The sequence below is a fragment of the Lepisosteus oculatus genome, chromosome 9, assembly GCF_040954835.1.
Source record: "Lepisosteus oculatus isolate fLepOcu1 chromosome 9, fLepOcu1.hap2, whole genome shotgun sequence".
In the NCBI taxonomy this organism is placed as follows: Eukaryota; Metazoa; Chordata; class Actinopteri; order Semionotiformes; family Lepisosteidae; genus Lepisosteus; species Lepisosteus oculatus.
This window is the reverse complement of record NC_090704.1, coordinates 6,460,654-6,478,211: the sequence shown is the minus strand read 5'-3', so window position 1 is coordinate 6,478,211 and position 17,558 is coordinate 6,460,654. Positions and strand designations below refer to the sequence as shown.

The 17,558-nt window shown below is 35.2% G+C and overlaps 1 protein-coding gene across 4 annotated transcripts in view; it reads left to right on the top strand.

The window, feature by feature from the left end:
- The window catches only part of astn1 (astrotactin 1), a 250,514-nt gene that overhangs the window by 229,531 nt on the left and 3,425 nt on the right, over nt 1-17,558 (top strand). For all 4 annotated transcript variants that reach the window (XM_069194050.1, XM_006634718.3, XM_069194051.1 and 1 more), the window contains 3 exons: nt 5,844-5,979; nt 11,612-11,712; nt 12,422-12,605. In XM_069194050.1, coding sequence (XP_069050151.1) covers nt 5,844-5,979; nt 11,612-11,712; nt 12,422-12,605 — 421 coding nt within the window. The remainder of the gene's footprint in view (nt 1-5,843; nt 5,980-11,611; nt 11,713-12,421; nt 12,606-17,558) is intronic.

The following is a 17,558-nucleotide window of genomic DNA, read 5'->3' as shown; positions in this document are numbered from 1 at the left end:
AATAGTTCCTGTATGCTTTGCATCAATGCCATCAACCCCAGTTTTGATAAAAGAACAAAACATCTTTATCGTCTTCTTTGAATATTTTGTAAGATGTCCAAGTGTTTTGAAATAGCACCTGTCAGAGACTTAAAAATACTTTGTTTTGGTTCCATATCCTCCTTTTTCAGTCTGTCAGGCAAAGTAAAGTACGATTTCAATGAATGTTTCTAATTAGGAGAAAAAAGAAACTTTGTTTTCTGATCTTTAAGGTGAATAGATGATGGGTTTGGATAACAATGAATTAGACCTGTGCCAATCTGAAATGAATCAGGCCTGTTTTCTGTTATACACTGCTGCTGTCTTCCATGCTTTGTTTGTCACTCTTCTAAATCCTTATAGGATGTGAAATTACCTGCATAGTCCTGCGTATGTGTTTATAAGAAAATGAAATAGTTTATATAATATATACATCTAAGATGACGTATTTTATAGTAAATGTTTTTACGAAGTAAAGAAACAATGTGTGTCTAAACTGCTATACTTAATTAAAAAATGTGAAGTGTGTTGAATTCTGTACAAGTTTGTCGTACTGTACATGTGGATATTACATTCTCTATTGTTGGGTTTCCATTAAGGACACCAAATCAGTCTTTGATTTCGTAAGTGCCCATCAACAGCTTTCTGTTTTGCTGGCCTCCGTACTAACCAGCTCAGATCCAAGTCAATATTCATTTTCTCTGCTCCTTCTGTGACTCTTCAGATTTTAAATTTGTGCTCGATTAACCTGGTTAAATATTGTAGAAAAAGGCCACCACCACTGTCTCCTGGGAAGTTAAATGGAGACCCTGAAACTTTCCTTTTTACATTTTTTTAGGTAAGGCAATGCAGAAAGATACATGAAAGATACATTATGTTACTATGCAACAGAATCTTCTTATTCTACATTAATCAATACATAAATCAGGTACTGTACATACAATAATAAATAATGTGCCTTATAATAAGTTCTTATTCTTATTGATGTTTACAAGTAATATGTTCCATTAATAATCGTGTATAATTGTGTATCCAGCCTGTACATTGCAACATGTGTTGCTGCCCAATAATATCTACAATTTTCTTTTTAAAATGTGTTTTCTGATCCAGTTTTTTCTTTTTTTAATAGTTTATAGGATTTTCTTGAACAATGTCCCTTCGGCATGGATAACAGCAGACAAAACCGATTTCATCCAGCTGTTTGAAATCGAAATCATTACCGTTTTTTGCTGCACTGTATATATGTCTTGGAAACCTCTTCTCACATTTTTGGTGCTTTCATCCTGCCTCTGCCTCATCTCCGTCTTTGTACCCAACCGTACTGTAGGTTAACTCTTCTCTCTGAAGGGGCTCTGAGCCTCCTCATCCTATGACCAGGAGGCTGTTCCTTAAATGTGAACTTCCATTCCCAATTTCCCAGTCAGGTTATTAAATCTGGTTGACAGATTAATTGAATTGATGGTGTTGTGAAATTTGACAAATTTTGATCAAGTGTAAAATTGTGAGCTCTGTGACAGTACTGTATGGTTGCCACGTTGTCACAGGCAGAAAATAAAACTGCTGGTCTCGCCACGGGAGCAAGAGTCGGAGAGAATCGTGACGTGAAACAGCTTTCCTTGCTCACTATTTTCGTAAGCAAATGAGAAACACGGTCCACTAACAATGTTAATCCTTTTGTCTTTTTGAACTCGTATATACTGTTGACCATTTGGCGGTTCAAAATGTAGTGGTCGCACACAAAACAGAGGATCGAATCAGCAGAAAGTCAAACTGTTTCTTTTTCCAGAGGATATTCAACGAAAAGAAACGTAGGCACTGATGTTGAAGTTTTTTCGACGAGATTCAGCATGACATAGTATCAAATAAGTACAGGTTGTGCAGCAGACATTTCACCCCAGAAATGTTTGAACGTGATCTGCATGCAGAGTTAACAATTAAGTAGCATTTGTTGGCAAAACCGTCACAACATCTTATTGTTGAATTCAATTCAATGTGTACTCATTCAAAACAGCTCTTCAGGTGAGAGCACAGGTCCTGCTAGAATTTTTTTTTAGCAAAACTTGAAAATGAATATGAGTATACTGTAGGTTGGCAGGTTGTTCTTTTTTGCAATACTTAAAGTATTGTATTACTACTTTCTTAATATAATTGAGAGATTCAGTAGTAGTCTAATTCATAGTGTGTGATACATCAAGTCTAAGATCTATCTTTATTTCACCTTACGTTAAACAAGAATATTACAGTTTTTGCTGTTAAAGTGTCTGCTCTTGGAGTCATGAGGACAATGTGCTCATTTATTGAAGTGGAATTTTCCTCTTGGAAGACTGTAATCTTCACACCTGCTTAATGCAGTAAAACTGTTAAAAGCAGTTTAACATCCATGTATATTTCAGTCCGACTAGCACTGCCAACATTTTTTTTCTTATTCTTATGTATTCACATGTACAACAGTGTACAACACTAAAATAGCCTCTGTGGTGTAATGCAGGTAAACAAATATTTTATAGAAGTGTTTTAAGGGGTACTAAGCCCTATAAGACCAATATAAGCAATTGTATTGATGTAATATGACATAAATGGGAATTTATTTAAAAATAAATTTAGTCCCTAAATATATTGGCCCTTTAATGACATACTATCAGTCACACTCAATACAATCTTTAAAGACTCACAAATATTCTGGTGTTTAATACAAAAGTAAAGGTGGTATTTACAAATACCACATGTATCTAAATCAGGACAACCATCAGGTTTTTCATAGGCCTTCATTTCATTTAATTGGAAAAGGGGCTTTAAAAATAATTATATTCAACTCCCCATAACCAGGGTGTTAACACTCTAGCACATAATGGTTTGGCTTGGTATGTTATTATAGCAGGGAGGTTGTTTGATGACTTGCAGTGGCAGCATTGCTCACAGTTGCATTCTAGAGTTGCTTCTCTTTGAAGCTGACATGATATTTTAACACTGGTATGCTTGTTACAAATGATCCAACATTGTAACATTGCATTGTATTGGAATTATAGATCATCTGTTTATGTCATAGCACAGCAAATACAATCACGCCCTGATAACATTAAGAACACATCAAGACAAATATGAAAATGTATATGGTCTCCAAGTAATTTATCTTAAAAAGTAAGCACGTAATGTAAAAATAGACAGACGTTTAAACATCTCAGAAATCATACCTGGAAATGTGTTAACCTTCACATGTGTACAACATTGGCACAATGCTACCAAAATACTTTGTGTAGAGTACAATTCTATCAGTGTAACAGCTTGTGTTTTATGGGCTTAATGTCCTTTCAAGTCAGCTGTATTTTCTTTTAATATGTTACTGTATGTCTTTTAGTTATTTTCTTTTTCCCTTTTCTTATAGTTTTGATTTCCATGCTATACAAAATCACCTTCTGCCTTCCTTTGAGAAACCTAATTTTCTTAAGGTAACATAAAAGCTAATAAAAAGGAAGACACTGAGAAGCAAAACTAATAATCTTTCCCATTCATCGTGTCTTTTATTTATTAATTCATCTGAGGCTTTCATCCAAAGCATCTTAAACATACAGTATGTTTATTTATACTCGTAAGCATTTTACTGAAACAACCCCAGAAGAAGCTTTTGCATGCTCAGTAAACTGTTTTTAATGGTATGCTGTAAATGGTTAGTTTGTCAAGTAATTGTCTAAGCTGAATCAGCAGAAAGGAATGTAAGTGATATGCAAATAAAGACAAGCCATAACAATCGACTGTAATTTAACTTGGGAACGCATTATTCAGCTTTCATACCAGTAGTTTTTCACAGTCATGCGGTTTTGTGTTCTACAGTTTCATCTATAGACATTTGCATCCATATTTAACTTCTTTGTTTTTGCTTGTTTTATAGTTTACAATTACGTCATGAAAAGCAAGCTGATTTGATTCCTGGAAATATGTTAATGTAAAAAAAATAATCATTGTGAACTTGTAAAACAAGATGGAAAACAAATGAGCTGCCAGTGTGCTGTCTCATGCACGGTGTTCGATGTGTCTGTCAGGGTGACATTTTGTTCCATTACTTCAGGAATCGTTGAAGGAAAGGAAAACACATACATTGACAAATTGGTTACTGTACAAATCAGTTTTAATGTTTATATCTACAGTAGAATTTAGCGATCAGTGTATTCATTCTCAATCCGAAGGACTTTTAAAAAATGCTGTTCTTTTCAGGATAAATAGTAAAACTTCATCTTACAATCCAGAAGCCTGCACCCATTCTACTCTTCAGACATTGAAGCTATCATTTGGGTTATAAGTATTCACCACCGTGTTTGCAGTTGAAGTTTAATGAAACATCAGATATAGGATGTTAGAATTCAATTTCAGAGGTATTTGAAAAAAATCTGCTGGGACATTATATCAGAGTAATACTTTATATTTGGTGCTGCAAAAAACATTTATAAATCTGTTATAACCTGTAACATACAGCCATCTAGAATGCACTAGGTGTTTGTAAAGGTATAAAGGTGACATGTGGCATCTCGTTCTTATTTCTTTACTGATTGTCTAAAGGAAGTACTGCACTATAGCAGTAACACTGTCAGTTGGTGTAGTGAAGACTTAAATATCCCAACCATCGTGCTGTTGCACACTGGTGTATTGTCAGTCAAAGTGAGGTGTGCATGTAAAATAAAAGTTATTTTTTGTTATTTTAAAAATAAAAAAATAGATTGTGATTGTGATTAATAAATACCATTTTAAAAATCCAAAAATTAATCATTAAAATCCAGAATACTTAATTGAAACCTCAATAGGGTATTTAGAATGTTGGCTTTTTTTGATCATGAATGGGGTGGTTAAAATGATTTTTTACATTATTTTTGGCTTCTGAGAGAGATGTGTGGTCAGATTTAATACTTTTTTACAAAGTGTACCAGTGGAAAAATTGAAATTGGAATTAAGTGTACCTTTAGAGTGGCAGTGTGTGGCCAACAGAAAAATCAGTACTATGGGGAATCAAAATTAAATGTTTCTAAATTTTTTCAGCTTCCAAAAATAAATCGTGAAACACTAAAAAGTCTTTCCATTGCGAGTAAAAACGACACATCCCAGAAATCCACGGTTCTGCATCCTTGGATCTTGCAGGTCCCGCCCAGACTTGGTGTTTTATAAGCACTTATAAGCACTTATACTAAGATTTGTTCGGTCATACTGTATGTGGTTTAGTGTTTTTAATTTGAACCTTGCAAGTGTTCATGGGAAATGTAGTTAAAATAAACATCCAACTATAATTATATAATATACCTGTAAATATATTATGTCAATATAAAAAAAATGAATTATTATTGTTAATAACATTCAGAAATGTTATTATATTTGAGTTATTTTCATTTTCAACAAGTAAAATTTAACTTTAGTGACACAATTCCATATTACAGTAAGTGAATTTAAAGAAACAGGGTTCTAGTGCATGAATGTTATAGTACAGTACTTCAAAGACAGAAATAGACTAAAAAAACTAAATGGAACACAAGTACCACCCATCAGTCTTCTTTGAGCAGTAAAGAGCTGAATAAAGCATGTTGAACAGGACTGTTGTGTATATCACAGTGCATTTTCCACTAGCTTGAATTGTGATGTGGATTTTAGATGTCTGGATCTGTATAAAAAGAATATCAACCATGTATCAGTATCCTGGTAATAAATACATTACTTGTTTATATAACAAGTCAATTTGTTCTTTTATATAAAAGTTTAATTAATGCATATGTGAGTATTAAGATTTACAAAACGTCATTCGCAACACAAATTTGATTTGTTGGTATAATGTGTTTGTTTCATTTCAGAGACTATGCTGAGTTTCGTGGATGATATTCTGTCTGGGGCCAAGTCTCCATGTGTGATGCTGGGAGACATTCCTGACCTTCTCACTTCTGCCATCAGCATGATAGTCCGCTGCCTGGAGCCAGACAACACGTACATGTACGTCACCAAAAACAAACTGTTGCACATTATTGGTTATTTTGTGCTAGGTTATGAGTCATAGTCTTGATGTGAAATGTTGTCACTGCCATTTTAGGATAGTGTCTGTAGGACCTCCTATATAAGACTTTCTCTGTTTATATGTGTTTTTCTTCATGAAAAATATACCTTATATTGAGGTATACTAAATGTAATGCACCTATAGAGTAGCTAATGCTAATAACAGATATGGGAACTGAAAGATCAATATATTAATGCAATTCAGGGACCAGAATGGTTACAAACAAGAGGAGGCCATGCAGCATAATGTTTTAGACTTCATAAGAGTAGGTGAAAGACGTGTTTGAGATGTGATTTCAATTATGCTTAAATAAAGGCAAATTGCACTTTGTTTAAAATTATCTGTCCATAATGTAACCTGAATGAAAAATGATAAAGCTTTTAAATGTTAATTACTTACTTCTAGGTTTGTGTCTGTGTGTCCCATCCTCTGCAGTTTGCATAGTGAGAATCAATTTCGAAAGCAAGATGTGACACAATCCAAATGTCTTTTAGAATACACAAAAGAGAATAGAATCACATACAGTATTTCAGTACCCTTAACTACAATATTCATGTGGTTTATATTCAGCCAGGGAAAACACAGTCTAACAAATACACAATGAATAATACAGGAAATGAAGGATGCTGGTTCTGTGGTTACCTCCAGCATAGCACAGACATAATATACACTGATATACAGTATGCATGGATATGTCATACTGCAGTCATGCAGTATCTTACTGCATGCTAAGCAGATTTTTTTGACAATGCCAATAGGTCGTTTGCTTAAAGAGCTAGGCTGGAAATAGCCACCATAAGGGATTTACATAGGACTTTGAGTGTGGGATATGAATGTGAAAGATGACTTGCAGCTTATGGGAAAATGTAACTAATTAAAGGTGTGATGGTGATAAAGTTGTGTTGTAATGATGGTAAACACAGTAGTGAGCTGTGGCAGTACTGTGAACAGATACTGTAAACTTGAATATAGTTCAAGAAAACAGTATAGTATGTGCTGTAGTTTTACATATCAGACAACAGGTGGTAGTCTTGGTAACGGTAATAAGCACTGGTGTGCTACCAAACATCATTTGATGTTTTTTTTATTTGTAAATATAAAAATATAAGAGGAAGTAATTTAAAAATATAAGAGGAAGTGACTTACAGTAACACTCTTGTCTGCTTTTGGTATGAGGTGTGAGGTATGAGTATTCTTTCGGATTTTCCTGTATAACATGTCTTTCACGTAATCTGTAGAATAAACAAGAGGTAGGTAAAGTTTTAGTGATACGGTTTAAATAAGATAAAAGGACACTGACATCTCAGGACTTACTCAGAAGATGTCGACAGTGAAGAATAATGACGTAATGCTAAGTCGGTGAACAGCCTGCAGGGCAGTCATCCAGTAAAAAAAAATTATACAGTGATGTTTGTACATGTTTATGCATAGGAATGACTCAGTCGATAGCACAGACCTTAATCGATAACATGACCACTTACATAACAAGTGAGGAAAGATGTTCATTTGTTTTTGAAGAGCTTTAACATATATACACTGTACAGTATATAACATTTATACCGTATGTATATAACAAGCCTGTGTACACCATAAAGGGTGTCCACAGAATGGTTTAGAACTTTAAAGGCTTTTTTTTGCGACTAATTTCCGGAACACACACGTCATGTCTTATGTATCAGAATCAGAAAGGGTCCCAGTTTCGCCTTTGTACGATGAAAACCCGGGTTTGTCAAATCTGCTGCAAACCTGGGTTTTTGAAGTGAGAAACATATGTTTGACTAAAAAGATGAAGGCTAGGTTTAAATAAGGCACCCAGTAAGGGGAAAAACATAGTTATCCCAGGGAATGGTAGGGTCTCTGTTGTACTGGCTGACAGTTATCCTTTGGCTTTTATCCGTCTCCTCTGGCATGGTGCACCCTAGCAGCCATCCCACAAATCCCAACCTGCACATGTGAAGGCATTTATCTTGTGGAAGGTTCATAAACTAAGAATCCAGACTGGAAAGATTAGACTGAAGGAAAAAAAGAATGGGTTTAAGACTTTGCCCCTAAAATGCTTTTGATGTATTGTGGAGACCCTTTCCCATCCTCAGGTTACACCCATTATGAGAACCACACACACACAATTTCTTTATATAATATTGGCATTGACCAGCATTTTTCCCAGCAGGTCGTTCATCATGCTTTCAGAACCTTGCAGTGCAGAATTATTTAAAGCCCTTTTCTCATCAGACACTTCTTAAGCAAAATCTACAAAAGACTGTAATGCAAAGAGACTCCAGGACAGTCCTCTCAGTACTTTAATAATCCGCACAGGTGACAGTTATACATGATAAAATAAGAGTTTGCTGTTTTTTCTCTTTGGCATTTTTTGAGACGTGAAGCAACATTGAAAAGGGGATGAAGTTGAATCCTCTTGTAAAAAAAGGTTATTACACTGGTCCCAATTACAACGTTTATTATTTTAGAGTTCAGTTAAAATGCAAAACTGTTATGCTATTGGATTAGCCACTAAATATTGATGTTTTCCCGAATCAAATGAGCTCAAAACAGGGAGTTTCTGCCCTCTTCAGAGCCTTCCAGTGACACTTGGTATGGTATTATGATAATTCTGTTATCACAGTCATTCGTTTCTGTTTTCATTGAACATACACAATTCTTTGCCCTTTGGGGACAGGAAACATGGTTCATTTTATGCAGCAGTGCTCATAACAGACAGTGTGAAGCCGCCGTGGGACTGTGAGACACGGACAAGATAATTATTCAGATCCATACATTTCAATTTTATAAGGCAGTGGCGTGCCTCCTCTCAATGTGGAAAAGTACAGATAGCAGTTATTTATCATAATGGCCACTAGATGGAGACATAATTCAAGATTAGCTTTATCAGTTTGATTATAACCTTGAATGGTGGATACTCTTATACCAAGAGACATTGTTGTTTCCATAAAAATAGCGTGCATGAGAGATATTATTATGACTCCTGTGTTTTACTGGTGGAAGTGTTGCATTCAGAAATAGAATGGTGTTTTGTTTTTTACATGTTGAAAATTATTTCTGGATTGTGTCAGAATTGCATACCTAAGACATAAAAGAGCAATTTAAAGCAATGTGCAGTTAATTAGTTTTTATAGATATATTTTCACGGCTGAACTGAACACCCTCATTCATCCTACTAATTGGTAAAATGTAAAGATACATAGTGCCCATAATTCCTTCTCTGTCACTGTGAATGTCTAGATATTTTCAAAATCTGTTGTTCTCCTGCCATTATAAATAATTTAGGTTGACTTTGAGTTTGAGTTTAGAATAAAGTCATTATCACATTGAAAAAATCTTCACCCATCAACCTGCACTCATAAATATAGTATGCTCCTTCTCGAATGTGCCTTGTATTCTTGAAAGTACAGTATGTTCTGATTTTCCTCCAAAACAACAGCACACCTTCTCTTTACCATCTCCCAGTTTAACTGTAGGTACTAAAGAACATTTTACGAGCACTAACAATGCACAGCAAGAAAAATGTGTTGAGGATTTTTTTTTAAACGCTTAGGCATGAAATGTTTTGGCTTAACCTGCTTGGCTGAGGGCCAAACACCTGGCCACAGAACGAGACCATTAGGATGACTGGGCAGAGTGAGGAGTTAACCAAGGAGTAGCTGCAAGGATGTAGATGGAGTGGAGGAAGGATGCAAAAGGATGAATTTAAGGAAGAGAAGTGTTCAGCACTATGTAATGTGTTTAAGTGACATCATGGAGGACCTTAGACTAGCATAACGTAGTGGCTATTATTCCTCTCAAACATACAGTAAAAAAAACTCCATGTTGACAATTTCACCGTGTGAACATTTAATGTGTCCATAACACTGATTTAAAGCACTGCATTTCATTGTTCTGATGCCTTTTGGTGCCCAGCAATTGCTTTATATACAGTACATTGTATAACATTAAACGTTTATAAAAAAACACAACAAATGATGTTGGTTACAAAACTCATTAGTTGCATTTTCAACATCACTGATACTGTACGTGTCTTTGTATATAATTGTTATCAACATCTTTTGATCCACTACTGTGCAAAGGTCTCCACAAGATTTTAATTTCAAATTCTTAGTTTGGTATTCTTGTAATTTCTTATTCAATTGGATCTATTCTAAAGCATCTCAAGTCCACCACTGACCAGAATGTCCAGTTCTTTGCTCTTTAACTTCATGAACATGTGACAGATCTTTGTTTTCATGTACTTTCTAAGTGCATGCGTATTACACCTTCTACACTAAAGTCATACTCATTTTAGGAGGGCTTTTTTCAATTTGATTTATCTGAAACACATTAAACTGAGTCTTGGACTTGGGTCTTATCTTTTAAATAGCAACATCTAATAACAAAAAGTCTTAGCAGTTGTGCCAAGCTTGGATTGTATCTTGTTATGAAGTGGGAAAATATTAAAATTAAAAATTGCCTTTTTCCTTATTTTTAAAATCCGAGCAAGTAAGATTATTTTCTTGGGCTTTCTGCCATGTTAAGAGAATTGCAGTATACAAATTGTCAGCAATTACTGAGCTGACAACTGAGTCAAATCTGTGGCACTTTGAGAATGTTCAGAGAACACAATTGTGCAATGTTAGGAAGAGTGTTTTTCAAGTGTTTTTTTTTTATCTTTGTGTGTTTCTACTTTGCAAATTAGCATTTTCAAACTGAATTAGCCATGTTATTGTTCTGAGTCCATGGATGTTAGCTAAATTGATTTGGATTTAACGAAGAGAGATGTTTGTGAATCTGGAAGATGAGCTCTGTGAGTGCATTGCTTTTACAAAAATTGCACTGCATAAAACCTTCAGTCGAGTTAGATTGATTCACAGTATGTTACTGATTTGCAGAAAATAAAACCTTGATTTTGAACACACCAAGACAAGAAATGTTACGAACAAGAGAAACAGATTCAGTCCATGTAGCCAGTTTGGTGATTCAACCGTGGATCTTGTTTTGATGTATTTTGAAAACATTCAGTGTTTTGGCTTCAGCAATCTAGCAGGATAATTTCAGACCTTTTTTTATATTATTTTGTGTAAAGACGTTCCTCCTGTTCTCCATCTTTATCTTAGATGTAGTTTACACATGTTCTCCGGATCTTATTTCACTGCTGCTCTTGAAGAGGTCCATTGGGTCGAATTTTGATTTAAATTAAGTCTTGAGTCCATGATCGTTGTTTTGAGTGATGATACCCATGGATATGAAACAGGAAGCCTCTGGCAAATGGAAAGCCACCATCAAATACTGGAAGTGGAATTTGAGAAAAAAAGCCAAGATTCAATGTAAAAATGATAAATGAATATGTAGCTCGTTTGTTACACAGAGGCATTTTTTTTAGAAATGCTTTGTTTTTGTATTTACAAAATAATGCGCAGCTGGCAGTGTATTAAAATATATTGCATGTTGTCCCACAATACCCTAATATGACCTTCTAAATGTGCATTTTTTTCAAGTGCTGTCCAAGCATGCTTGGGTTCTTTTCAGCAGTGGTGTTATGCTGTCTAGGAGACATGTTGTTCATGTTGTACTGTGCCCCAGGTTCAGGCTATGGGCAGTGGATAACACAGGCCGACGCTCCAGTCCCAGTGAAGTGACAATAAAGACCCCCTGTCCAGCTGTAGATGATGTGAAAGCACAAGGTGAGGTCCTGTGTTGTATTTGAAATTACAATGGTTATTTTGGAAATACTTATAGTACTTTTTGTGTTGTAGTTTTGAGGACACGGAAGAAGTTTGTTTTTACTGCTTTGTCATTTTCTTTTATGGTAATGACATTCCCAGTACTTACTGTACATAGCTGTGGGTTATTCTATTGTTAAGATTAGAGCTTCAAAATAAAAAAGGAGTCATAATGTGCTACTGCAGTAGTTAACAATTAATAATGTGCTATTAATTCAGTGAGGGCACTTTGTAGTTTAAATTGAGTTGAGAAGGCAATGCCACATGCCAAGATCTGAAATTCCATACATATTCATGGACTTAATATTTTGATATAGGACTTAATATAGGATATACAGAATATTGAGTCCTAATAATGGGAATACTGTACATATTCATAGGAATTAGGATTTACTGTAAGATTTTCTGGGATTGGTGATCACTCTCTGTGATCCCAACTGTCCCTAATATTTGTCACCGAAGAACAGATTTCAGATTACAGTTTACTCTGCCTTGTAGGAATTCTAAAGGTAAGGTCCTTATCAGTATTATTTTTCACTGCTCAGACCAACATACAGAAGACCACCAATGTATAGTCTTCATTACACTTATTAGTTATTTCAGTTTTGACGTTGTTGGAATTCAGATATCTTGGTTGTGCTTTGACTTTGGCTTTCCTTCCCTGTTTTAGAGATAGCTGACAAGATCTATAACCTGTTTAATGGGTATACTAGTGGCAAGGAACAGCAGACAGCTTACAATACCTTGATGGACCTGGGCACTCCTACCTTGCACCGTGTTCTCTACCACTATAACCAGCGTTATGAGAGCTTCGGCGAGTTCACCTGGCGCTGTGAAGATGAGCTGGGACCCAGGTACTCACGTCTTCTCCCATTCTCCCACTTGTTAATGTCTTACAAGGCATGTTTCAGTGGAGGTTATCTTGCAGTGTATTCTCTAAGGCAAATAAGAAGAGCATGTACTGTGTAAGAAAGGTTCCAAATGAGAGAAGACTATTTGGCCCAGTAGCTCGTGGCAGGAGCAGTAGTATATTTGTGCAAAAATGAAGGTTCAAGTAACAGGAATACAGTAAATTTGTTTCTCTGACCTTTGCTTTTGAGAGAAAGTTAATCTTTCAGTCATTGTTTTTGTTTGAAAGGAAGGGAAAGATTGATGTTCTCGAATGTTATTATTACAACTGGGAAACCAATGTAGTCCAACTGAGTCAACACTATTGAAAATTACTTGTACAATATTTTGCTGACTGCAAAACAATACTTGAATATGCTAAAACATTTCCACACTGAGTGATCTAGACAGCTGTGATGATGGTTAATTGTAATTAATTGTTTATTAAATATACCCATATGTTTAATATCAAATATAAATATTTGTATCTAGAATCTTGGAAAATCAAGTGAAACTGATTAAAACATTAAATTTTAGATACATTACAACCTCAGAACAAATTAAGAGTATATTTTTAATCTGTTTGCAAGTCATTGTTAAAAGAGTTTAATTTGTTTCATTCCTATGTCTTACATTAAAAAAACATAAAAAAAAAACAAAATGCAGCATTAGAATAAGTGATTTATGTGCAGTGGCCACCGTAAATAGCAAGGAATTAATTGGGCTCCAGTCAGTACGATTGACCCATCCTGATTGATATTTAATGTTTCATCAGCATGGGCTTAGAATACTAAATTGTGAGGTTATAAATTAATAATTGATTGCACCACTTTTCTTCCCATTTAAACTCTAACCAAATTGTGGCTCATAGTTTTGTTTTCTTACTTCAGTTCCTTTTGAAACTCTTGTAGCTGGAAAACTTTTAATCTTGGCTGTGGGGTCCATCCTCACTGACTGTTAGCCATTCAGACTAGTAGTTAGTCGTTATGCAACCATGCACAAAGCCCTAAACAGACCATTTTTTAGTGACAATAGACATGTTTTATTTGTTCTTTTTAGCTGGAAATGTAAGACATTTGGAAATGTAGTGTACTGCACATTAAAGAATTCTGACATTTCTGAACACATTTCAAATAAAACAGAGAATAGAAATGCCATAATGCAGCAGATAGGAAGTTTGGCGAGCCACTGTACCTAAAAACACAGGCACTAAAAATGTTGATGATTTATACACAACATTTTTACAGAAGCAGCACAAGGTGCTTTCAGTGGTGGCAAAATGTGTAGGTGCAGTTTTCTGGAGCAGTTTCCATTCCCATTAGTGGTTCAAGACAGCTGATTGTTACACTGTTACCAGAAATTGCTACAGTATTTAGCATTAGAGGTTTTTTTTGTTAAATATATACTCTGAAGCAGAAGCCTGCACAGCGTCAGTAGGTGAATTGGAAGCAAAATGCAGATACTGCTAAACTACCTCACAAATAGAAGCACAGAGCAGATTTCATCATATATAGAGGACATGTTTTGTCCACATGTTTGAACAGCCTTCAAAACAATTATGAGCAGATGAGAAATCCACCCTTAGGGCCACTTTCCTTAAACCATGTTCTGTCATCCTTGCCCAACAGTTTCAGAAGAAGTTTGTTGCAAGTGACCACATTTAAAGTGAGATAGGGGGTCTTTTAGAAGTGATACTAATGCTGCATAGAAAGGCAAGATTACATGAAGATAAGTAAAAATACATACTTTAATGCCCCTGTCTCCTACAATAATGTTTAATACAATCCCTCTCAGGCAGAATATGCCGATGAGATTTAAGAGAAAATTTAAGACATGCAGCATTAATAATTTGGTTCCACGTAAAGAAATTAGGCAGAGGTGTTCCCTTATTAAAGGTCCATTACAATGTAAATTTGAGGGTTTGTCTGAAGTACTGTAATGTTCTAATGAAGTTTTCCAAGTATTAATTATATCTAGCATTTAGATTTCATTTTCATCAGCTAGTTCAAATAGAAAATAACTGCCACCCAGTAGCCTTGTCATAAAATATAACATCAATTCAAACATTAATGGCCTCAGCAGAGTATAAAAATAGTTGGTTTTGTATAAAGTCTTGTTTTGAAGGAAAAAAGAAATCTTTCCTTTCTGACATATCATATCTCACCATTGGATCTTTCTGGCTTCAGCCTTAGAAATTTCCTGCAGGTTTTCAGGCAATATTGCGTGATAGTAAGGTCAGACATAAACGTCCCAGCTCTTTTTTATTTTAAATACCTCTTCTCTTGTCTCATTTTTGGCATTATTATGGGACTAGCTTCCATGAAAGGCATTTAGCCTTGTGTTATTTTAGAAATGTTAGAAGCTGGCCTTGTGGGATAGCACCACAGCTACAGTATTTCATTTCCTCTGGTTCTAAGTTTACATAACTTAAGAGCAGGCTGTGATATCAATGTTCACATAGATCCAATAATTTAAGTGTCAATGTTGAAATCAGACTGGTTAAAACAGGACTGAATGCTTTCATTACCTGATTTGGAAATAAACAATTTTGTCATTGGAAACAACCAAGCCCCAGATTTCTAAGAAGAAAATCAACTCTAGGAAAGCCTTTTGATTTTTTCCCCGGTGTTTAGCTATCTAAGGTCTGCAGGCTGTAGTGAAGTATGTTCTTACTATCCTATGTCTCGCTGCTTACAAAAATAAGGGCTTGAGATTCATGATTTTGACTTTGACTAACTCCAGGTCTAATAATGGTAGCCAATATCTAATATATATAGGAATGTTATACAGTGTTCCTTAAACATTGAATTCAGACTGTGTCTAGATAAGTTAGAATGGGAACCATATTTTTGTTTTATATTACAATTAATTGAGGGTTATTTTTTTATGGCAGTTTTAGCGAAAAGTTAGGAGGAATGGTAGTAACCAAGGTCCACCTCACTTCTTCTGCTCACACTCATTCTGCATAAAGTCACTTCCTAAAAAACTGTAAATACTGTTGTAAACCCCTCAATTTTGCTCACATTTGTCTGTTAAACATTTATGTCAAAGCTTTGGCTGGAGTTATTGGGCTACTAATTAGTTTATCTATTAATTATTGTGATGTATTAGAGTAAATTATAAGACAGTTTCAAAATTAAGCATTCTAATGGAAACTAAATGCAAATTGTAAAACTTCACTTTTTCGAGCAATGCATTATGTGCCATTTTAAATTCTCTGTGACCAGAATTTCCAGTCCAATACCCCACCCAGTAAGGCGACAGAGGACACTGTGCTGTAGGAGATGTTGTTCTTTGGATGGTACATTAAACTGAGGTCCTGACTATTCAGTCTTTCATGATCCCATGGCACTTTTCAAAAGAGTAGAGGTATTAACTCTGGTGTCCTGGCTAAGTTCCACCCTGGGCTTGCGTCAAAAGGCCTCCCCAAATTTCCCCTTAAATTCAGCTAGTGAAGTCATTCCTCAGTCCACTTGATCTACCGTGTAGTGGGACTGCTGGCGCACAATGGGCACTGCGCATCCCCCAAGTGGCGCATCACCCAGCAGCAGATGGAGCTGGTCTCCTCCTGTATATAAAGTGATTTGAGGTCCCCCGGAATGAAATGACCTCTATAAATGGAAGTTATTATAAATTATTATCTTCTGAATAACTTATCGGCTGCAAACATCCAAGAGTTCAATAAAATGTCTTCCTTCGAAGGGAAGTGATTCACAGTGAAGTGAAGCAGAATGGTGAAGCTGACAGAGCTGGAAAGAGAGGCCCTGGTGGAGACAAAGAAAGGTTTAAAATGTACCCTGGAAAAAGGAGTCATTTTCCACTTCTATACATGTTCGGATTTATGGTGACAACCGTTGCTATTTGGAACATTAAATGTACTTTTTAAAAAATTTAAACAAAACAAACCGCAAAGGTTTTTGTTTTAAGCAAATAAACATCCAAATTCCTTAAACCACCAAAATGTGGCAAGATATTAGAAACATAAATAATTAGAAGAAAAATATAAATGACAGTGTCTCTACTACAGCCACATAGTATTTTTTAAAAGAATATGTAACGGTGTTGGGGAGGGTGGGGTGGAGAGATGTAAAAAAATAAAAGTGGGCAAGCCAAGAACAACTTATTTATGGTTTCTTCAAATGTGCCTGGCGATTTCTGACATCATTAAAATTCCATTATCTTGTTTTATGAAGAATTGCCAAAGTAAATGAATACTTTCAGGAATTCTAGCCATGTTGTTCACTCTTTAAAGAGATAGAATATAGACTACATAGGAATAATTTATAATAATATAATCAAGGACAAAAAACATCAGTATTCACCCAAAAAATTAAGGTCACTTCAAAACATTGTATCGCCTCAAATTGAGCTAAAACATGAATATGTTTTAACACCCACTGGTTTCTGAGATATATTATTATTAAAGAAGATACCGAATATTCATTAGCTTTTGCTGTACAACAATAACCCAGCTATTTACTGTAATTCTGCATCTCTATGAATCAGTTTTGAATCTGTATATAATTTGGTTGTGTCTTAATATTTTTAAATCAAATTTGAAAAGTTGTTACATATTCATTGCAAACTGTTATGTGCATCTGCTGCCCACAGAGTTCAGCAGAGAGAGCATCTGTTCAGAATAACACTAGTTTTGCAAATGCATATGGTGTAAAATATTGCATGCTTAATTTCCATGCTAGAACATAAGACTGTGTTGCTTTACATTGAGAAGATGTGAACTGAAACTGGCAGTGCACCCTGCTAGACGATAGATTATGTTAAATGATTGGAACTAGCACATGAGAAAGATGAAAAGCGGAAGTTTGTGCTATAAAGATGGCTAATGTGAAAAGTGTAATTTACGTTGACTAAAATTATAGCAGATGACAGTGTCACGAACCAGTGGGCTGTTTTGTGTT